A 22,357-nucleotide genomic window follows, 5' to 3' on the forward strand; every position below is an offset into this window, starting at 1 on the left:
TCCAAAGGCAACCCTCCTCCCTTGGTTGAAATCCTGGGCACTGGAGAGAGGAGTTGCTAGAAGTCAGGCTGATTTGGAAAGCCTTCTTTGCCCAAGGGAGCTTTCCGTGCCTGGGGACCAAGAGGTGAACACAAGCGTTCTTCAGTCTGCAGACAGAAGGGTAGTGTATTTCGGAGTGGGGAGGCATGCTAAGGGTACATCCTGGAGAAAAGAAACCAACCCACCAGTTTTATGTGCCCGCAAGGAGGCCTCGAGAGATTCCAAACCATTCACATTTCCTTCTCTGCACACACAGGCATCCCTTTGTGGCGCAGCCAGTTTGCGTTAGATAACTCAAGCCAGCAGAGGCACTTAACTGGCCGATGAGCACGCCAGGAAGGTCTGCCAACCGGCTTTAGGGAAGGGACATTGCTGTTTGTGTAGGGAGAGGTTTCACACTTAGAAAGGCAAAACAAGGTGCCACCCTGTGCTACTAAGCTAGCACACAGCAGAGGACAAGGAACACGCCAGTTCAAACCTTACCTTGGCCACCATCTCACTGGTTGAACTGAAACAAGCCGTTCTGTCTCTGTCTCAACCCAGGGATGTTTTCTCCCCCCCCCCCCCCCCGTCTGCTTGAGAACTCAGCAGGCCAGCACAGGCAAAGAACACCTACTATGGAATCTTTGTGTGGAATCCCCTACCCCAGGCACCTTCTGAGGAACCCCAATGTCAAAACCACGAATTTAAAGAAACCCAATTTCAACACATGACCAAAGCAAACTGGCTGGCCCCTTCTCCCCCACTGGCTCATTCTTGTTAGTGTACCGAAAAGACACCTACTTTGCAAAAGAGGGAGGGGAAATGCTCTGGCGTCATTGGTGCATAGGAGAGTTCTGAGAGGACGTCTACAGCACGTGGGCCAATCAGATTCAGAGCTGGGGAGAGAAAGAAGAAAGGACTATCACTTAAGAGTGCAGTCCAAAGCAGAGTTACACTCCTCCAAAGCACTGAGCTTAGAAGGTGTAAAACTCTATTTAGGGACACCTGCAAAATGGGACTGAAAGCTCCACAAAGGTATCTCCTAGAGAAATTGGAGTCACTGTAGGCAGGCAGGTAGTTTTGAGTTGGATTAGATGACCCGAATTCGCTTCCAACTCTATGATTCTATGAAATGGAGACTGTAAGCCAAATAAATAATCCAGTGTTTCTTCATCTCATTGCCTCATCTCAGAAAGCTGCAGCAGGTAGAGGCAACCGGCTGAAGAACCATAGATGTGGAATCCTTGGAGGCAAGAGAAGTCCGATAACACAGGAAAGGGATGCCAAGAGGCATCGTGAAACCGTGGAGTAAAGTGTGGCACAAAGTAAAGTGCCTGGAAAGGATCTGCAAGCCATTTAAGGAGCCAGGTCAGCTGCCTGGTGGTTCTCGTCTTTCTGGTTTGTTTTACTTCTTAGCAACTCTGGGAGACTGCTCTTGAATGAAAGCTGGAGGCTGAGGCAGACAGATGTTTAACTGTCCCTTTATGCCATTTCCCTGATGTAAATTTCTGTGAGAGCCAGCTTGGAGTACTGGTTAGGAGCGCGGACTTCTAATCTGGTGAGCTAAGTTTGATTCCTCACTCCCCCACATGCAGCCAGCTGGGTGACCTTGGGCTCGCCACAGCACTGATAAAGCTGTTCTGACCAAGCAGTGATATCAGGGCTCTCTCAGACTCACCTACCTCACAGGTTGCCTGTTGTGAGGAAAGGGAAGGTGAATGTAAGCCACTTTGAGGCTCCTTCAGGTAGAGAAAAGCAGCATACAAGAACCAACTCTTCTTCAATAATATCAGGGCTCTCTCAGTCTCACCTCCCTCACAGGGTGTCTGTTGTGAGGAGAGGAAGGGAAAGTGACTGGAAGCCACTCTGAGGCTCCTTCAGGTAGAGAAAAGCAGCATACAAGAACCAACTCTTCTTCAATAATATCAGGGCTCTCTCAGCCTCACCTCCCTCACAGGGTGTCTGTTGTGAGGAGAGGAAGGGAAAGTGACTGGAAGCCACTCTGAGACTCCTTCGAGTAGAGAAAAGCAGCATACAAGAACCAACTCTTCTTGAATAATATCAAGGCTCTCTCAGCCTCACCTCCCTCACAGGGTGTCTGTTGTGGGGAGAGGAAAGGGAAGGCGAATGTAAGCCACTTTGAGGCTCCTTCGGGTAGAGAAAAGCGGCATATAAGAACCAACTCTTCTTCTAAATCTGTTTCTTTGAAGATGAAGGTGGCTTGCAGAGGGAAATTTAGAATGAGTGGATTTACCCCAGCACAGTTCTGGCGGATGCCAATGATATCCCAATGAGTTTCTGGGTGCCCGGTGGCTGCTTCTTCATTGCATCTCTTCCACAAAGCAAACAGTTCCTTCCCTATGGATGGTTCCAAGCCACAATGTTCTCTCTTGGCCTTACCTGTGTATTTCCAGGTCACATCTTCCAAGAGGAGGTTGCTGTCCTCAGGCATGTGTTTCTTCAGCCAGGACCAGCAATGAACTTGCTGGTCAGTGGGGGAGATCATGAAAAAGCTGGAACAAGAATTGAACAGGAAGCCATTACGTAAAAGGCGGGATCTAACCCTGGGGTCCTGCTATAACTTTTTCCAGATTCATCGAGCCCATCTTGGACTCCCGGCACTGAGCTCTGAAGTGGCAACGGAGGAGCCCAGCTTGCACATGCACGAGGAATGACAAGGGGAAAGGAGGGAAAGGAGGCTGGCAAGCAGGGCACGGCGTACAAATCTACCCTCCAGAGTGTGCAATGCCTGCTCTGGCGTTACAGAAGGCAGGACAAGCAAACATTGTTGGGGGGGGGGAGGGCAGCGGGCAGGGAGAGAAGTTGATTCAAGGAGGAGCAGAAGAGGAGCGAAGAATGAAAAGCTGAAGAGCAATCAGGAGAGGAAGGCAGGAAAGACTGGAAGAACACGGGCAGGCAAGAGAAGCAAAAAGGGAAAATGGGTGCCGAGAACCAGAACAAAGCTAAAAGTTACATGTTGTTAAAGAGACTAGTTTCAGCAGGAAACAACTAACAGGGACTGCGGTCAGGCAAGCCAGTAGATGCCCAGAGCGCTTTATTCAGCCGAATGGCTATCCATTAATCAGTCAGGTTACTGCATAAAGTAGCATTGTTCAGATCCTTGTGCGATGCCAGACTGATTGCCAATCGGCATCTCCATCGCACTGTACCTGCAGAGCCAGTTACCTGTTACTAGTTGGTCTCCGGAATAGCCTGAAAAGGCCTTTTGATTGGTTCGGTTGCCCACTCTCCCCCCTGGTTTCCAATGCTTCGGGCTCCAGGTATAATTTCCCCCCAGCCTTGACTTTTCCCCCTGCCCGCCTTCCAAATTCCCCTGCAAGATTTTCCGGACCCATCTATCTGACCAAGTGGGATGCAAACCACAAGACCTCAGATGGAAATAGATGTCAGCATCTAAAGGGACAACAGGCTTTTGTTTCATTTAGCTACAGCAAACACAGCCTCACCGGCTCTTTACTTGGACTCCAACTAAGTTGCAACACTAAATCTTATGTGAGTCACCTGCTCTCTCCCCTCAAGCGACAGCAAAGCAAGTGACACACCCACTGTGAACTGGCACGCTGGGTGCCACCGGTGGGTTCCCTCCACACAACAGGAAATACTTCTGTACTATTTTTAAGGGTAACCAAAACTTGAAAATGGCGAAAACAGCATTCTCCCCCCCACACACACTTTGTATGACTACAGCAATGAGAGCACAGCCCCTACCTGCGTTTGTTCAGGCGCACAATGCTGCAGTCGTTCTCGTACCCTCCGTTGTGATTGAGCATCCCCGTGTGCACTATGTGTCCAACAGGTACATCCAGGTCGTTGGAGAAGAGGTACTGCAGAACCTCCAGGGCCTGGTCCCCTGTGGACTGCAGCAATTGGGAGGGTGGTTCAGACACATCAGCAAACATTGTCATCTGGAACAACGGCCAACTCCTGACACAGCAAGCAGCCTGCACTACTAAAAGGGGTTTATAGAAGTCTTTTTTCCTTGGGGGGGAGGGGAGCCAGAGAAAGCTGGCTTGTGATTCACACGAGGCTGCAATCAGACCCCCAAGGCCACCCTTGCCTACAGTCTGGCAGTGGCACTTCAGGGTCCCAAAAAGTGGTCCTTCATCCCGATTCTGGTCCTTTTAGACCAGAGTTGCCAGGGATTGAACCTGGGACCTTCTGCATGCAAAGCGGAGGCTCTTCCACTGAGCCACAGCCCTTCCGCTAACTATTCAGATTGTGTCACAGAAGCAAGCTCTACAGACCCAGCCTCTACCTGAGGGCATCCAGCTGCCTGGCTTGCTTTCTCTGAGCTACGGCTTACTAGAAGGTGGGAGGAGAAACCAATGACACCTGTCCTGCCACGTAAGCACAGGGTTCCTTGAAGGATGGCACTTCTGACAGCGAATTTCTTCCAGATGGGATCGCCCAACCCGTCCCTCCCCCAAATCAATCAGGGCATGAGAAGGGGTGTGAATCTAAACTGGTATCCCAATGTCTGAAGACTTATGGGACCTATTCTCTTGCTTTTTTCTTCAGGGTCACTTTCGAGATTCCAGTCCCTAGAAGCACTGCAAGGGTAGGCTGGAATGTGTGCAGGTCATCCACATCCTTCTCTACAACTAGGCCTTGGGTCTCTGTGGCGGCTGGCAATGAGATTTTAAAGCCAGATCGTGCCAACGGAGGCATCTGGCCTTGCAAACACTTATTCAAAGAATCTCGGCTGCCGGGAGAGACTGCCGTGAGCCATGCAAATGAAGCCGCTTTGAGGCAGAAAGAATGCTTCCCAGCAGCCAAGCTCTCAAATTCCATCAGTCTGTTAAACCTGCAATTTCCTCTAGAGCAGGGCTGGCCAAAACTGCGGCTGTCCAGCTGTCCACGGACTACAATTACCATGAGCCCCTGCTGGCTGAGGCCCATGTGGTAACTGTAGTGCACAGACATCTGGCCAGTCCTGCTCTAAAGTGTTCGGGATGGCATGGACAGGAAATTTCTATGATGCCCGTCCTGAGCCCTTGCTCAAAGTGGCTCACAGAATATAATAAAACATAATGCCATAAAAGCTATTCATTCCCACCAGAACTTGGAACTTCAGGGCAGAACCGGGGTTTGAACCCAAATCTCCCCCGTCCTCTTGTGATGCTCTGACCGCTACATCACAATAGTTTCATGACAACTTGGGAGCCAGAGCCATGGAGGAACACATCTTGCGGAACCGTCAGCCCCCAGAGCTTTCCTCCCACAAACAAAGACCGTCTTATTTCTTTCAGGTTTTTTGTCTGCTGCCAAGCAGTGTTGGGTTTTGCACTCCCCCCCCCCAAGGTTTCTTTTAAAAAATAAAATAAATTGCAGCCGAGGATCTCAGGCGGTTTCTGCAAAGGCAATCGAGTTGTCCTAATGGGGCAACCAATCTTTGACGCACAGAAAGCTAAAGTGACCAAAGTTCATGCACGCCTCGCCCCCGCCCACCTGCACTTACGCTGATTTCAAACTTGGTGAAGGAGGACATATCGATGACGCACACGGCCTCCTTGCAGCACTTGACTTCTGCCCCCACAATGTCAAACCAGTCTGGCTTGTAGAAAGTCTTGCTCTGATCCAGGGCCAGCAGATCTAAAGAAGAGAAAAGGCTGCCAGCTTAGTCACCGAGGATAGGACAGGAGCAACAGCAGCAACCCGCGTGGCTCCACCATGGACTGATCTCACCTTTCCCAGGCGGCACGAAGTACTTGGCCCTCTCAAAGCCGTGCTTCTCCATCCACCGTGCTCCTTGGGCATCCAGGCGGTCATAGAGGGGGGATGTGCGCAGCTGCCTGCCGGTCTGGAAATCCCAGCGGGGGACTTTCAGGTCATAGATCAGGGCTAGAAGGGCAACAGAACCATAGATTCAAGGTGCCAGAAGGGAGGCACGTCCATCATCTGTCTCATCGCATACTCTGCAGTAGATTGGGGAAATGCCAGCAGAAAATCTCCAAAGAAGGAAATTCTGTAACAACCTTGCCCATCTTTCACCAGAGCAAAGCTACCCTTTGATTTAAGGAAGGTGATCCTAATGCTTCACCTAATGCTTCACTACACCAAGCTGGCTCTTATACATGGCACGGGATATGCAAAGGGCCTTATGCATGCCAAGCATACGCTGCAACCAATGAACTAAGGTCCCTTCCTTGGAGACCAGAGTGGACCACTGTGCTACTTCCTTCGGAGACATTCCTGAAGACGACTGAAATATCATCACTGGGTGCTATTTTCCCCACACCAAACAGTTCTTCCTCTTTCTTCACTGGTTCATGCCTTGCCTTATGGGTTGGCATTTTACGTTTTTCAGCTGTCCAGGGCATCCAGTTTGGATCACATGGTAGAATACAAGAGCATTTAAAAAATAAAGCAAAAGAATTCACAGCCAGTGGATCTGGAATATCCTCAGCCCTGGACTGGCCCACTTACAGCTCAATGAACACAGCCAGACGGAAGGGAATGAGCAGGCCTATTTTTTAAAGCTGGTGCTGAGTCTAGCGAGACCCTCTTATAAGCCTCCAGGGCTCGGCTTAAAGGCTTCCCATCATTCTACGTATTTTCTGACCACCATCTAGGACCAGCTGTCTTACTCCCTTCCCTTGGAGTCCTAATGAGCACCTCCATTAACTACATCCATTGCTGCCCGAATGATCTCTTTGGGTCAGGCTAATCCCACATGGCATACATCCACCAGCTGCTACCTACGAAGAATTCAAATAGCCTTGTAATTTTTCTGTGCCCGGTTTGGTCAGCCGAGAAGCCTTGGCTGCAAAGTCTGGACGCTGGGGACAGCATCAGAGCTTCCTGCCTCCCCCCCCCACCACCACCACCACCCACAATACTCTCAAAGAGTGCACAAGTGGGGGCCACCAGACCACAGCAAGTTCAGGGCAAGGAGGTGACTCACGCATTACTTCCATGACACGGTGGCGGAGGAAGGTGCGACTGCTCTGCAAGGCGCCAAAGCGCTTCAGGTCCAGGGGCCAGATGTTCTCCGAGGGGTAGCCGTTCACCATCCATTCAGCGAGGTACCTGACCACAGAGGAAGGGGAAAGGAACTGGGAGATTAGGTGGTGCAGAAGAGGCCAAAGTTCACAGGACAATCACTTCCTTCTCTGACATCGCGAGAAGCGAAGCGTGACTCAGAAAAGTATGTGCAGAACAAAATGGAAAGGAGAAGGGGGAATATTTTATATTAGAGCAAAAGAATTCACAGCCAGTGGATCTGGCTAGAGACCCTCACAGTGCAGGCCATTTATTATACAGGGGCTCAACGTGCCAGAAATTATCTGCAAATATTCCTTTAGCAAAATAAGAGCAAACTTCATGACCGCCATGTCCTTTGGAGACAAGAGCAAAACTCTGTGATCCCACACCCTTTTGGGATGGCCCCAACAGTACAATCCCAGGCAGAGTTGCACCTTCCTAAGCCCAAAAGCTTCAATGGACAATGAAGGGTGTGACTTTTTAGGCTGCACAGTTTGCTGCTGACCCCCTGAGAGAAACCCACTAGCCTCACCAAGCAAAGACTGAATGGGCCATGAAGCAAAGTAGTCAAACAACAGACAGGATTGTGTGTACTCTCTCCTAGAGAAAAATCGCATCAAGAAAAATTGAATTCCAAGACTTTTGTACACGTTAGGTCAAAATGCATCATTCAATATACTTGTTCACCATTCTGCAAATTTCACGATGATGCATCATGTACTCTATTTTTGTTGGTTATGGGAGCAGGAAAAAAAAAACTCTCCAGGATACTGAAGCCCTGCATCTAAGTCCTCCGAGATTTCAGCAAACACTTTTGAACATATTTTCAGAATCTTGGCGACTAAAAAGCCGCTAGTATCTCAAAATAAAAGCTGAAATTCTCAGGAAGCTCAATTCTGCATGGCTCCTGTTCTCCTTTGGCATCACAACAGTTCTCCTTTGGCATCACAGCATCTTGCACAGCCCAGACTATACCAACAAACATCCAAGACTGCAAATATATTTCCTTCTAGCTAGCGGTAGATATGGCTGAGAAAAGACAAGAGAAGAAAAGTAGAGCCTGCAGCTGCTGCCCATCCTGCTCATCTGGAAAGTGATGCAGAAGGCAGAATGAAGATGCTGAAAGAGCCATGGGGAAGATTCAGTCCTTTCTTGCTATCTGCTACTTGTCATCTGGAAACTGCACCACTGGCCCTGCTTTTGTTTCATACAAATGGCTATCAAGGTTGCTGGAGGTCAAGGCACCCTAGACACGAAGAGCCCCATTGTCCTTCCCCCTCTCCCCTACTCCTCCTCGCAGAGGGATGTGGGTGAGCCACTTACTTGCCTGCTCCCCCGCCGAAAGATGTGCCAGCGGAGTTCATCCCAGCCAGGACAAAGTAGCCCTGCACGTTCGGACACTCTCCCATGATGCACCGCATGTCTGGAGTGAAGGATTCTGGGCAATTCACCAGCTGGACGATCTCCAGGGCTTCCAATCCTGGCATCCTCCGAAGAAGGGCACTCAGCAGGGGCTCTGTTTCCCAAGACAAGTCAGAACAACAAAGCATCAGAAATCCAGAAAAGAAAAACCAACTTTCCAAAAGACTTTAGCCTGTTGTTAGGGATAGATAACAGAGAGCCAGCATGCTATAGAGTGCAGGGGTGGCCAAACTGTGGCTCTCCAGATGTCCATGGACTACAATTCCCATGAGCCCCAGACATCTGAAGAGCCAGTTTGGCCACTCCTGGCCTAGTGGTTCAGACTGACAGACGAGTATCTGGGAGACCAGGGTTCAAACCCCCACTTCTGCCTTGGAAGTTCACTGGGTGACCTTGGACCGGTCACACTCTCTCAGCCTAACCTACCTCACAGGGTTGAAGTAAGGTTAAAACGGGAGAGAGGAGAACAGTGTAAGCTGCTTTGGGTTCACTGGGAAAGGCAAGGTATAAATGAAATAACTAGGGAATGCAAGAATACCAAAATTGACGTTCGCACTTTTTAATCTGCCCAGCTTTTGCTCTGTGGCCTGAACCACATCTCTGGAGTGGAGAGAACTGCACATACCTCTGGTTATTTCTACATAGCTCTGCCATGCTCGGCAAAGCGGGATGCCACAACCCTAGACATGGGTGGCAGAGGGCAGAGAGCATTACCAAAATGGTCCCAGTCCTCTTGTAAATTCTGAATCTCCAGCTGGTTCCGGCCCTCCGTGAAGATAGGCTTGGGGTTCTTCTCAAAGCCCCCCGAGAGGATGCCCCCTTGCCAGCTGCGAATGTAAATCCTCCCGTCAGGATCCACAATAACTACAGAGGAAAGGGCAAAGGTACAGCTGTCAGAACACACGCAGGAGAGGCTTAGAACTAAGGAGCTCTGAAAGAAACAGGGACATGAGCCCAGCTGGCTCTCTGCTGCTTTGATACGACAAATCCAGCCTGTATCTGGCGCTGTGGGGGCTGCTCAAACGATGGAACTCCGTTCTATTGGGGCACAGAGGCAGCACCCTTTGCGATGGATGCTGCTGCCCAGAACCCTGGCAACCCAAATATCGGGAGCAACAGGGACAGCTGATGGCTCTGATGCTCCCGATATTTCCTGCTGCTTGTCCTGTGACTGCCCACCAGTCTGCAGCTCAAGAACCTCCACATCCAAAGCTGCATGAGTTTGATCAGGGCAGTGCCTAGGGGATTAATCGTGCAGAGGCCGTAAACAGTGCATTGTCTAGGGAGAAACAGCAGCATGCAACAAGGCTCCAGAAACAAGGCAGTCCCACCTGTGGAAAACTGTGCTCCACTGAAACAGAATCCCCAGCCTCTCGGCCCGGGGAGAAGTAGAGCATCAGGGAGCCAAAGTGCCCTCTCTGTTGCATCGAAGCTACGCTCAGAGGGCCTGCGGGGAAGCTAAGACGGGCTCCCCCAAGCAGAAAGAAAAAGGAGGGACCTCACTTGGCATGCTGCTCTCCAAGGGCGACTTCAAGGGACGCGTCAAGACGTAGAAGTGCTCGCAGGCGTGCAGCGGGATGCTGACCGGATCCTCGTTGGAAAGGCCCAGCTCGTAAGCCCACTGAAAATGAGGCAGGCAAATCAGCATCAACAGAGTCGGCAGGTTACAGTGGATGAGCGATAGGGATATGAGTGTCCTGCATAGTGCAGGAGATTGGACTAGATGATCCAGGAGGTCCCTTCCAGCTCTATGATTCTATGATTCTAGGTTTCCCTCTCCTCCCCCATGTGTGTCTCACTGCAGCAGCTCAAGAGCTGCCTTAGCAAACCTCAACAGGGTGCCTGACTGTGGCTTGGAGTGCTATGACAATGAACTAGACTGCTGGAAAGGCAAAAGAAGAGGGACAGCAGGGAGCTATTTCGTGCCAAGAGGCTTTTCTTCCTTTCTCTAGATCAGCAAGAGGGAAAATGAAGTCACATCTCAAAAAAGAAGAGCTGGATTTTTTATACCCCGCTTTTCACAAAGCAGATTATAAACGGCTTTTTCTTCCTCTCCCCACAATAGATACCCTTTGAGGTGGATTGGGGTGAAAGAGCTCTAAGAGAACTGCTCTGCAATAACAGTTCTAAGAGAACTGTGACTAGCCCAAGGTCACCCAGTTGGCTGCTTGTGGAGGAGTGGGGAATCAAACCTGGTTCTCCAGTTCAGAGTCCGACACGCTAAATCACTACTTCAAGCTGGCTCTCAAATTAACAGGCAGTAAGTGCAAGATTTAACTAATTTAGCGTCACACACAGAGCCAACAGAAGTCTGCTGATCTAGCATTGAATCTTGAGCACAACCTAAAACACAGTCCTGGCTGCAGAGGAAGCATTTTAGTGAAAGCCTTCCTCTCCCTGCCACATTGCACAGCATACACAATTTGTTCTAATCCTAAATGCATCCTGGCCAGGCATATGGCCTCAAATCCGCCTTCCAGGCTGGAATGTCTCTTTTTCAGAACTTAAACCAATCTCAGGGTTTTCCCTGTGCAGCAACAAAAAGACTCACCTGTATGTAAGCATCTGAGCTCCTTACTTCACCTCCAGTATCACTGGAGCATCACCCCTCTAGGATCCATTTATCAAAGAAGAGTACAGAACAGGGGAAAGGAAACTTTAACTCTTTCCTCCACTCTGCCATTTTCTTCTCTTTTTTTTAAAGGGACTACTTTGCTGTTTTCACTCTTGCTGGAGAAAACTGACAGGTCCCTTTCTTTTCTTCCCCCAGTGGCAGTAAGTGCAACTCAAGGGTGGTTTTGCAACTCAAGGGTGGCTCCAGAGAGAAAGTGGCTGGAGAGGCTCTCTCCCCCCACGCTGCTCTCCTCCTTGATAAAGAAGGGAAGAAACATAACATCCTGCTGAATCCTGTAACAACTTTTGAGATCTGGAAGGTTCCCTGGAATTTTTGAAGGCGCAACTTCACAGGGAAATAATTAAGAGCAACCAGGGATTCAACACACCCTTTGGCAACAGCAGTCGTGCAATACAACTAGCCCCTCACCTGTCCAGCGCAGTTCACAAAATACTGACACTCAATCGATCCCCTGTCAGTCTCCACTCCAGCCACACAGCCCTTCTGGCCCACCACGTGGATGACGCTTGTCCGCTCGTGGATCTGGGCACCTGGGTAGAGAAGGCACGGAAAGAAGTCAGAAGGGCTGGCAGAAGAAGAAGAAGAAGAGTTGGTTCTTATATGCCACTTTTCTCTACCCGAAGGAGGCTCAAAGCGGCTTACAGTCGCCTTCCCTTTCCTCTCCCCACAACAGATACCCTGTGAGGTGGGTGAGGCTGAGAGAGCCCTGATATTACTGAAGAAGAAGAGTATGCTGCTTTTCCCTACCTGAAAGAGGCTCAAAGTGGCTTACAGTCACCTTCCCATTCCTCTCCCCACAACAGTCATCCTGTTAGGGAGGTGAGGCTGAGAGAGCCCTGATATCACTGCTGGTCAGAACAGCTTTATCAGTGCCATGGCGAGCCCAAGGTCACCCAGCTGGCTGCATGTGGGGGAGCAGGGAATCAAACCCAGCTTGCCAGATTAGAAGTCCACACTCCTAACCACTACACCAAACTGGCAGGTCACCCAGCCCCTTCCAAACAAACACTGCTTGCTCTCAGCCCAGCGCCAGAACACAAATTAATCAGGTTTGAACCAAGGCACCGCTCTTCCCGACACATTAAGAGCCTAGACGACGCCTTACAGTGTCCTAGTAGCAATCAGCTCAAGGGGAAGCAATTGAGAGCACGGATGGGCATTCTGGTCTGCGACCGTATAGACTAACTATGACTATGAGCAAGCATAGCGTATAGTTCAGCTGCCAGGCACCTGCTGAGATTTGTGAAAAGAATGCAGGACTTTATGGATCTAGGTTCAAAATCTTCATGCCTGGGGAGAAGCTTCAGCAGAGCACCCATGGCAGAGAGCCTTGAGGACAATTTCTGGTATCTGCAGTTAAACAGACTTCAGACAGGTGGACTGGGGTAGGGAGAGAAGATACTGGAAAGCTGCTGCTAAACTAAACAGATGAATACTGAGCCACAAAGGCCAGCAGTCTCACTCAGCATAAGGCTCCCTTGTATGTTGAAGTATCACTGCTAAGAGATAGCCAGGATAGTCACTACAGCTCTGGCTGACATCATGGTGTCACCTGGCAAGAGACTTTCCCAAGAACGTGGACTGATGCAGATATTAAATATATTGTATGGTTTTAAGGATTAAAAATAAAAAAGAGCTTGCTCCAGAGGACTTTTCACAAGCCATTATCAGTTTCCTAAAAGAAGCTGCTGGAGAAGCATTATAGACACAGATAGGGTCATCTCAACTTTACAGCCTACCAATGCTGAAAGCTTACTTCCCTGGGAGCATAATATTCCAGTTGCCGTGGGATAAAAAGGCCATGGGGAAACTAGCAAGGGATTGTGGGCGTAAATGCCCAAGCATCTTGCACAGCCTTTTTGGTCCTGGCCCCTCCTTGGTGGAATGAGCTCCCAGAAGACCTGCAGGCCCCGTGGGAGCTTTTGGCATTCCGCAGTGCCTGCAAGACGGAGCTCTTCCACCAGGTCTATGGGTGAGGCCAGTGCAGGGCATAGAAGAAGAAGAATTGGTTATTATATGCCGCTTTTCTCTCTCAAAGGAGTCTCAAAGTGGCTTAAAGTCGCCTTCCCTTTCCTCTCTCCACAACAGGTATCCTGTGAGTGAGGTGAGGCTGAGAGAGCCCTGAGATTACTGCTCGGTCAGAACAGCCTTATCAGTGCTGTAGTAAGCCCAAGATCACCCAGCTGGCTGCATTTGGGGGAGTGGGGAATCGAACTCGGCTTGCCAGATTAGAAGTCTGCACTCCTAACCACTATACCAAACTGGCTCACTACACCATAGATCAGATGGGTCCCCCACGGAAGACACCATTCTGTACCATCATCGGTGGCAATCAGCTACCACATCACCGATGCCTTCCAGCAGTCATACTGTTATAGGATGGGGTTATTTTACCACCAAGTTGATGTTATGTTGTCTATTTTAATTGGTTTTTATTGGGATTTTATGTATTGAGATCTAGTTTAATAAATCAAATCAAATGCACTTGGCATGTCTTCTAAACTAACTAAAATGTCGTGTGAAAAGAAAATGTCCTGGGGATGCCTGCATTGTCCAAGTGAAGCCCTAGATGCTGGAAGAAAAGTGAACCTACAAAGTAAAAGAAAAAAAATTTGGACACGGAAGACTAAGTGCTATATAGGGTTTGGGAGGGCACATTATGAGACAGTACACTACTTTCAGGGACAGCTTCGCATTCATTGTAACCGGCGGTTCTGCCCTCAGCCTAAATTCCTCTGTCTGCAAAACAGGAACAACAGAGACCTGGTGCACAGTTCTGTTTCTTGGGGAAGTATGATAAGAAAACACAGAGTACGCTCAAACCTGAACCAGAAAGCTGAACAGGACAGAATTACCATCTTTTCCCTTTTCCCAGAAACAGTCTCCCTGCCTACCGTCCCCAAAGCCACCCCGCTGTTGTATGAAAATCCGTACCATGCACAGAGGCACCACGTGCCAAAGCGAGGCTCACATCGGCAGACGACACAACGGCGTCCTCCGGGACATACATGGCCCCTACCAGGTCGTGGATGTTGATGAGTGGGTGAAGCTGAGCCACTTTCTTGGGTGGGATGAGCTCACACGGGATCCCCATGACCCTGCCATGGACAGACAGAGAAGGCAGATCATGGGCTGCTTCAGAATGCCCGGGGCCCGAGGTTCATTCTGCCTCCCTCCCCCCGGCACATACTTGAGCCGAGAGGCGATGCGCTTGAGGGAGATCAGCCGGTCCTGCGTCTGAGCCAGCGAGATAGAGCCGGTCTTCACGTAACCTAGAACAAGAAGCAAGCAACGGGTGAGAGTCCTGCATGTTTTGGGGAAAGGTTCTGCTTCCGGTGTCTTCAGATGGTCGTTTGGTACTTCTGGAGAGAGGGAGAAAGCCAGGAGGTTCAAGTGTATGGTGGCCCAGGAAAGCATGGATTCAAAGCCCCACTTCGTTGTGAAGCTCGCTGGGGTGACTTGAGGCCACAGCACTCCCTCCTCAGTCTAGCCTACCTCATGAGCTTATATGACAAGTGGAGTAAAGACTGTGCATGCTCCCCTATGCTCCTTGGGGGAAGAACAGCACAGGCCTGTACCCATAAGCTGTTCACCAGAAATTAAGCTACTTGAAGCAGAATTCGGCCGGCATTGGCCATGTCAACAAGGAATTCGGCCGGCATTGGCCATGTCAACAAGGAATTCGGCCGGCATTGGCCATGTCAACAAGGAATTCGGCCGGCATTGGCCATGTCAACAAGTGCCAGCTGAACTGAGCAGGGATCCCCATGAGAACCAAACAGCCACTAAGGGCTGTGGGGGCCACACTAACAGGCAGTATGGTGTGGGAACTCTGGGTTGGAAAAAGAGGGGCAGGGAGCGTGCGTGACCTGCACTGTAGCTTATTTTGCCCCACTGCAGATGTGCAAGGGCAGGGCCAAAAGTGTTTGTTGGTGCTTCAAGGCAGAAAGCCAGTCTAGGTTCCTTTCCATAAGAACAGGAGTCGGTCCAGGAGAACCCAGGAAGCATCACCTTCATATCCCACTGGGAAATAGCTGTTCCTTCACAGGAGAATGCTTGGAAGTGAGGGAAGTTTCTGTGCTGGGGGTCTCCAGGAGGCACTGCAAGTCTTGCTTTTTTACCAGGCCTTATGAGAAAGCATGAACCGGCATTTGCAGGGGGGGGGGCTGTTTAGGGCTCCATTTGGTTTTAAGCTGTAAAGTTTCATGGTCTGTAAACCACACGGAGACAAAAGGAATGCCAAGCCAGGTATATTTGAATCAACAACATAAAATCTGGCTTGGAATGTCATAGCAGTTTGTGGTTGGACCCAGCGCCCCCTGCACCGATATGGCAGGCACTGCATGACGGGCCCCATCCCCACCCTGTGACAGCCATTTTGATATGGCGCCCTCTACCGGTTCTCACAATTCTAGAAGTGCCCTGGAGACTCCTGTGCAAAGGAGTGTCTCATGCTGGGTCCCCCTCTTACCCTGACATGGGACGGAGGAGAAAGACTCAAGCCTACCACTTCCAGGAGTGGATAAGGCCTGATTCCTACCTCTGGAAATGTGGGAGGAAGGGAATTAACTGCCCCTCCCTTGAAGGCCCCACAGACCCTCCTGAGAAGTATCGAACTGCTGATCACCTCCAAGCACAGCACTGCCATTGCAAATGCAAGTGGCGACAGAACAAAATTCTATGCCTCTTGACTGGGTGGGGAATGTGGGATAAAAAATCTTATATTCCTTAAATCTGAAGCAACGGACTTAGAAATGCACAAGAAATGCTCAGTGAGAGTAGCCTAAACAATGCCCTGCTAGCCTAATTTGCTCAAGTCACAAGGCTAGACTGTGCTTTCAAAAAAAAAAAAATAAAACTTCAGCACTCAGCGAATTCAAACGGTGTCAAGAAAACCTGGGTCGTGCACCCCGTGTAACCTGGGCACGTTTCTACAATTTCTCTCATCTTACATAACACATGTTGGGTTTGCTAGTCCTAAAGGAGGTGTAATAAGCCATGCAGAACACTGGAGACCACCCTCCCCCCCTCCCCGAGACAATAGTTAACCATCTTATTGAGATCGCAGCAGAAATCACCTACAAGTTTCAAGGCAAATTCTCTTCTTTACCAGTTTTTATCCCCGTCTCTTGCTCAAGTTGTTGGTAGAGCTTGTTCGAGTAGTCGGCCATCTTCAGCTCAATTGACAGGTGCCGTGCGGTGCTCACGATCCCTGCGCAGAATCTGGTGGAACCAGCAGCCAGCCTGAAAGGGAGAGCCCAGAAAGAACTCTGCAGAGGGCCTAGATAAAATCCTAGCAGTTTGCTTAACCCTTTTCACGTGCAACATGCTTCCTAGCCATCGCTCCTGTTTTAATGAGAAGTCCAGAAAACCGCTTTTACTAAGCCTTCCAGGCAACCTGCAAACTACCAAAATGGCTAGAAGTAGTTGTTGCTGACTAGGGTCCTCTTCTTAGTGGCTTCCTTGCTGACCCCCCGGCCTACCAAACGCAGTCTTGTCTACTCTGACTAGCAGCGTCTGTCCAGGACCTCAGGTCAAGGACATCCACATCATCTCCTGCCTGATTCTTGTAACTGGCAATGCCAGGGATTGAACTTGCACCTTCTGCAAGCAAAGCAGAAGCACTAAGACTGAGCCCTGAAACTGTCAGATAGAATCAATCCACTGGTCTATCCCTCTGTTTGGCAGCAGTCCTCCAGGCTCTCAGGTGGAGGTGTTACCCATCATCTGCTACCTGAGCCTTGTAACTGGAGATGCTGTGGAGTGAACCCGGGACCTTCTGCATCCACAAAAAGGTGCTCTGCCATTAAGCTACAATTGCACAGGAACAGTTCTGGTCTCCAGTTTGGCATTACTTTACAGGTAGGATCTCTCTTTAACTCACCTGCTCCTCTCCCACCCACCCAACCTGTGTTGTTGACTCCTTACTGCCAAAGAGTTACTTACCCCCCACACCTTAAAAATCCCAGGTGTCCCAGAGAATACTGCCTATCCTGGCAGAAGGAGAAGTTCAGACAGGTGAAAAGTGGCTAGCTAACTGATTTTGAAATTCTCTTCTACCTGGAGCAGTGATGTGATCCAAAAGCACTCTTTTCCTTCAAAGATAGTGCTGTTCCATCTTGAACTCCAGCAAGGGAAAGAACATCAGAAGGATGGGAAAAGGACCCCACATCAAATGTCCAACAGGAGCATCACAGAAAAAGACTGGATTCCATTGATTTGAACCAGAGAATCTTCTGTGGATTTCCTGTGCACTACCGTAGAAATGCTATGGAACTATGAAACTCTCTCTCTCCAGGGATTGTGGTCTGTCCCCTTCCATTAAGGGCAAGTAATCGTAAGTCTTACATGGAGTAAAAATAGTTTTTTCTCCCTGCTTTTAAGCAAAACATGCCCCCAATTTTAAGTTTTACCTACCAGACCCAAGACAGAGTTGCTGTACCTCTAAGAGTTCCAAAGGAAAGGGTGGGGGAGAGAAAATGGTTCTGAAGTTGGGTTACAAGCTACTGTCATGGCAACATTGTGCCCCAGCAAAGAGAACAAGATGCTATGATGGGAGGAAATGCAGGACTTCTGCAGCTGATTTGAATGGCAAGCTTCTGACCAATGATAACTTAGCAGGATTGCTTGCCCTGCACATTTCCTTTTAAAAATTCTCCCTCCTTTGCTGGCCAAATATAAACCAGGCAGTTACCTTACTTGCAGCCTGAACCCACACGGCATTAAACAAGGCTTTGGCACACTGGCATCAACAGCTCCAGCGTACCTAACTCAGCACTGAACTGCAGCCTCAGTTGCTAATAAGATAAATGTGTAAAAACAAACACTGGCAGAACACGTGGACAAAAACACAATGTTAAATCAAGGACCGTACAGAAGATAAAACAGCACCTGGGCTCACTTCCATCTACCTAATTATAATGGAAAATACTTCTTAATAACTTTCCTTTCTTCTAATCTGATTAAAGCTCCTAGACTTGCACAGTCTAAGAGCCACCTGTTAAGCAGCATCCCATGGACACAATGCTAAAGCAATGGAGAAAATCTTGCCAACCCCAAGAGTAAGGTTAGGAAGCTTCTTCATAACTGTAATGGGTCATCAGCCTTTCTTTGAAGAAATTCCAACCCATAAAAAAGAAGGGGGGGGAGAGACAATTCAACAGCAGAAATAACAGGTTATGCAATCCAGATTTGCAAAAGCCACTTTATATGGCAAAAAAACAAATGGGTTAAAGCCCTTTCCTGGTGTCTACCACGTGTTTTTCGAAAATAGGTAGGGCCAAGTAGGACTCCGCGGCCCACAGGTTGGGGATCGCTAGTCTAGGTTTTTCTTGCTGGGCTATGTATGGGGAACACTTTAAAAATGGGGAGTGTTTAAATAGGTGGGCTCGCCAATATTCTGAACAGGACAGTTGCACAGAACACATACTTTGCTCAAACTCACACTCTGGAATCCCTGGGTATGGTTGTAGATACTCTGCAACCTTGCCGAAGGTAAGAGGTGCAAGCTTACAGAAAGCCTGAAAGAAAGCCCTTTTGGGTGCATCACCTGGAGTTTCACAGTGGACGAAAAATGGGATATTGATATAAATATACAGATCAGCCTGCTGTTAAGGATCTATAGTCAGCTGGTCAACAGCTATGGTATGGACACACATCACATTTCCCAACAGGATCATTGGCTCCATCTTCCACAAGTTTTGTCAAGTTCCACAGCTCCACCTACAGTGACAAAAATCTTATTTTGGCTTCTGCAAAAGGAAAAAGAAAAGCTTCGTCTTTACCTGCCCTGCTCCAGCAAAACAATGTCCTTCCATCCTAGTCTGGACAGGTGATAGGCCACCGACGTGCCCATGATTCCACCCCCACAGATGACCACCTGGGCATGAGTCGGAAGAGGCACTAGATGCGGTTCTGCTCCACTTGTACTGCTGCGCCGGGAACTGGGTACAACCCTCCATCCTCGGCTGCCTCTTTGCCACCGGACATCAGCTAACAGTCGAAGAAACATTGTGATGCGGGTCTGTCACCTCTCTCAGTGCCCCACAGATAGCTTCCCAATGCTGCTTCTGCTGGGAAAAAAGAGGTCTCATCACATACCATATTTACAAAACTTATATCTCACTTTTCTGCCTTCATAAACCCCCACTCCCTGATGCTTACGTTAAAACAAATTAGAAAGAGAGCTAAAATGCATACAAAGACACAAACACAGCAATTAAAACCTTGGTCAAAAGGAAGAATCACTGAGGGATTGCCAAATGAAACAAAAATGTATTCACCTGTTAGCAGAAGAGGACAACAGAAAGTGACCTACAATTCTTCTTGGGAGAGAGATCCAGAGTTCTGGCACTATGACCTAGAAGGCCTTCTCCCACTTGGCCAACCTCAGAAGGTAGGGAGCCCAGGCCTCTGAAGATGACCATAAGAACTGGGTGGGTTCATACAGGAGGAGGCAGTCCTTCGAGTATGTTGGTCCCAAACCATATAGGGTTTTGAGTTAGTGCCCAGAAACAAAATGGGAGCCAGAACAGACAGGCCAAGACTGAAGCAATAAGGTCCCAATGACTCAAACCAGTCAACATCCTAGCTGCAGCAATGCATAACAAGTGAAACTGAGGAAAGGCCCTTCTGGCCACAGCTGCCACCAGCTCATCCAGCAGTAAGGCTGGGCCCAAGAGTACACCCAAACTATGGACCTGTTTCTTAAGGGGGAATGAAACTCCACCCAGAACAGGTGACACCTTAAATCCCAGGTCAGACCTTCCACCCACGCGTAGCAGTTTCATCTTGCTGGGATTAGACTCCAGTTTATTTGCCAGCAAATACTCATAAACTATCTCCAAGCACTGGTTCAGGGCTTCTATAGAGTCCTTAAAGTCAGACAGAATTGAGCTTCATTTGCATACAGGTGACAACTGAGCCCAAATCTCCATGCAATATTAACCAGTGGTTTCATATAGATGCTAAAGGACATAGATGAAAAATAGACAGAATCTTGTAGGATCCCACAGGTCTAAGGCCAAGGGGCTGAGCAGTAGATCCCCAGCATTGCCTTCCTAAACTTACCCTCCAGGTAGGTCTGAAACTATCAAAAAAATGGTGCCACTTAATCCCAGCCGCCACTAAGTGGTCCAGAAGGCTACTATGATTGATAATATCAAGAGCTCCATGAGAAGTTCAGGAAAATCACACTCCCTCTATCCATTTTCCCAGTACAAGTCACCCAAAGTGACAAAGGCTGTTTTAGTACCACAACCAGGCCTAAACTGAGACTGAAAAGAATGCATACGAATTCTTCAATATTCTAACCAATATTGCTTTTACATATAAAGGACCTACTTTGGGTTTTGTGACACTCAGGAAAAGTAAAGTATACAAATATTCTAAATATATAAGAATAATATATCTTATATTGAATAGGTCCTTTTTGCATTTCCATTAACCTTTATGTACTATAGAAGATTCAACAGAGGAGTTTCCTAATACTAGTGTAAGAGACTGGACTCAGGACATTGCAAACAATTAATGCCCCTCTCCCTTAAAGATAAAGGCACACCCTTTGGCTGGTCATTTTCTCTCAGCCAGCCTGCCACACAGAGATAACACGGAGAAGAAAATAAATCCTGGGTGCACTGGGTGACCTTGAGTCGTTGTATATCAGTGTATCCCTCCTCACAGGGATATATTGAAGATAAAAATAGAGGCAACAGAGAATCCCCATTCTGTTATGAAACTCAATGGATGACCTTGGGCCAATCAGTCTCTCTCAGCCTATAAAACTGTTGAGAAGATAAAAAAAGAGCCACATTTACCAACTTGGGCTGCCAGCTGCAGGCTGGGAAATTCCTTGAGATTTCAGGGCAGAGTCTGTGAAGACAGAAGAGGAGTGATATAATATCACTTCCTCCATGGAAACTGACCTGCATAGTCTTTACAGGCTTTCCAGAATGCCAGACCCCACTTGGGGGTTGGCAACTTTCTAAGCTCCTTGGAAAATTAGTGGGGAACAAACGTAGCAGAGATTCTGGAAGGCAAACTCTACAGGCAAAGCCTGAGCAAACTCACTCTCATCAGTTTAACACAGCCTTTCTCAACTTTTTCACCTGTGAGAAACCCCTGAAACCTCCAGGCTTCCAAAAACCCCAGAAGTGGCCCACTCGTGCAGAATATGGTTGGGAAGCAGAGCTCTGTACACACCCATCTCCTCCCTTTCCCACTCCCTGCAGGCCATTTTGGGACAGGTGGGTGGGTTGACATGACCATACATGGTCATACACCAAATACATTGTATTAAAAACAAATTAACTCCCACCCACTCGGGAAACCCTTCCGGGGCCATCACAAAGCCCTGGCTGAGAAAGCCTGGTTTAACATGAACCTCGCGCCCTTCATTCTCACGAATGAATGAACAACAGCCTGACAAGGTAAGCCAGCCCTAATTGCAATGGAGGGCAAGGAGCGGGAAGGGCTGCCTTACCAACTGCAAACGGGAGGCCTTAGCAGGAGCTCCTCTTAGCACCAGTCCGCCTTCCACGCGCTGTTACTTATGCCATAGCCCCGCCTTCACCACTCTCATTTGCATCCCTGGCCCCGCCCCAGAAGTGCTCACGGGTTTGCCCAAGCCTTGGCAGCTGCTGTTTACAGTTCCTGGCCCCGCCTCCACCGCTCTCATTTGCATACCTTGGCCCCTCCCCCACAGGTAGGGGCTGTTGTTGCGGGCCGGGCGCAGCCTGAGAGGGGACTGTGGGCGGGCGCCTCACCAAGCTGGCGCCGCGTAGCCCCCTTCCCCCTCCCCTTTTCCCGGGCGACCTTCTTCCTCCCCTTCCTGGTTTTCCCGCCTGCGCTTTACGACAAAAGTCGCGCGACAGCGGCGAGGCTGGCACCGTATGTCAAAGCACGGCTCAATCAGCACCCAAAGCTCCTGCGCACGCGCAGCGCCGCAGCCAATCAGCATCGAGGGGCTCTGCGCCCGCGCGTCCACTAAGTCCTCTCTCCCCGAAGCGGGCCAATAGCAACGGGGGTAGCAGAGGAGGTGTGGCAGGGGGGGGGGGAAGGTGTTCTGGTTTGCGCAAGCGCGCTAGGCTTAGTGCGGAGAGGGTAGGGAAGATGTTGCAGTCTCCTAAAAAGTAAAACAGATTGAGTCCAGTGGGACCTTTAAGACCAACAAAGCTTTCCAGTTCCTTGGCTCTGCATTTTTGTATGTATGCACACTTCTGTGCAGTGGTCCGAGGAAGTGTGCATGCACAAGAAAGCTCACGCTTTGAGTAACTA

The 22,357-nt window shown here is 49.2% G+C and overlaps 1 protein-coding gene across 8 annotated transcripts in view; it reads right to left on the reverse strand.

Moving 5' to 3' along the window:
• The window catches only part of PDPR (pyruvate dehydrogenase phosphatase regulatory subunit), a 30,639-nt gene extending 8,644 nt beyond the window's left edge, over nt 1–21,995 (reverse strand). The window contains exons 1-16 of one of the 8 annotated variants that reach the window (XM_077309588.1): nt 21,767–21,995; nt 20,899–20,953; nt 18,868–19,152; nt 16,194–16,327; nt 14,274–14,355; nt 14,018–14,181; nt 11,492–11,613; nt 9,952–10,069; nt 9,163–9,312; nt 8,350–8,542; nt 6,947–7,071; nt 5,728–5,883; nt 5,501–5,634; nt 3,751–3,899; nt 2,422–2,534; nt 823–917 (exon numbers count right to left, since the gene is read on the reverse strand). In XM_077309588.1, coding sequence (XP_077165703.1) covers nt 823–917; nt 2,422–2,534; nt 3,751–3,899; nt 5,501–5,634; nt 5,728–5,883; nt 6,947–7,071; nt 8,350–8,542; nt 9,163–9,312; nt 9,952–10,069; nt 11,492–11,613; nt 14,018–14,181; nt 14,274–14,355; nt 16,194–16,327; nt 18,868–19,094 — 1,962 coding nt within the window. In that variant the 5' untranslated portion in view covers nt 19,095–19,152; nt 20,899–20,953; nt 21,767–21,995. Of the gene's footprint in view, nt 1–822; nt 918–2,421; nt 2,535–3,750; nt 3,900–5,500; nt 5,635–5,727; nt 5,884–6,946; nt 7,072–8,349; nt 8,543–9,162; nt 9,313–9,951; nt 10,070–11,491; nt 11,614–14,017; nt 14,182–14,273; nt 14,356–16,193; nt 16,328–18,867; nt 19,156–19,365; nt 19,385–20,898; nt 20,954–21,563; nt 21,732–21,766 lie in introns of those variants that run through there. The other 7 variants (XM_077309584.1, XM_077309586.1, XM_077309583.1 and 4 more) reach the window with 7 other exon arrangements.
• Nucleotides 21,996–22,357: the final 362 nt, after the last annotated feature.

This window comes from Paroedura picta, chromosome 14 (genome assembly GCF_049243985.1).
Source record: "Paroedura picta isolate Pp20150507F chromosome 14, Ppicta_v3.0, whole genome shotgun sequence".
In the NCBI taxonomy this organism is placed as follows: domain Eukaryota; kingdom Metazoa; phylum Chordata; class Lepidosauria; order Squamata; family Gekkonidae; genus Paroedura; species Paroedura picta.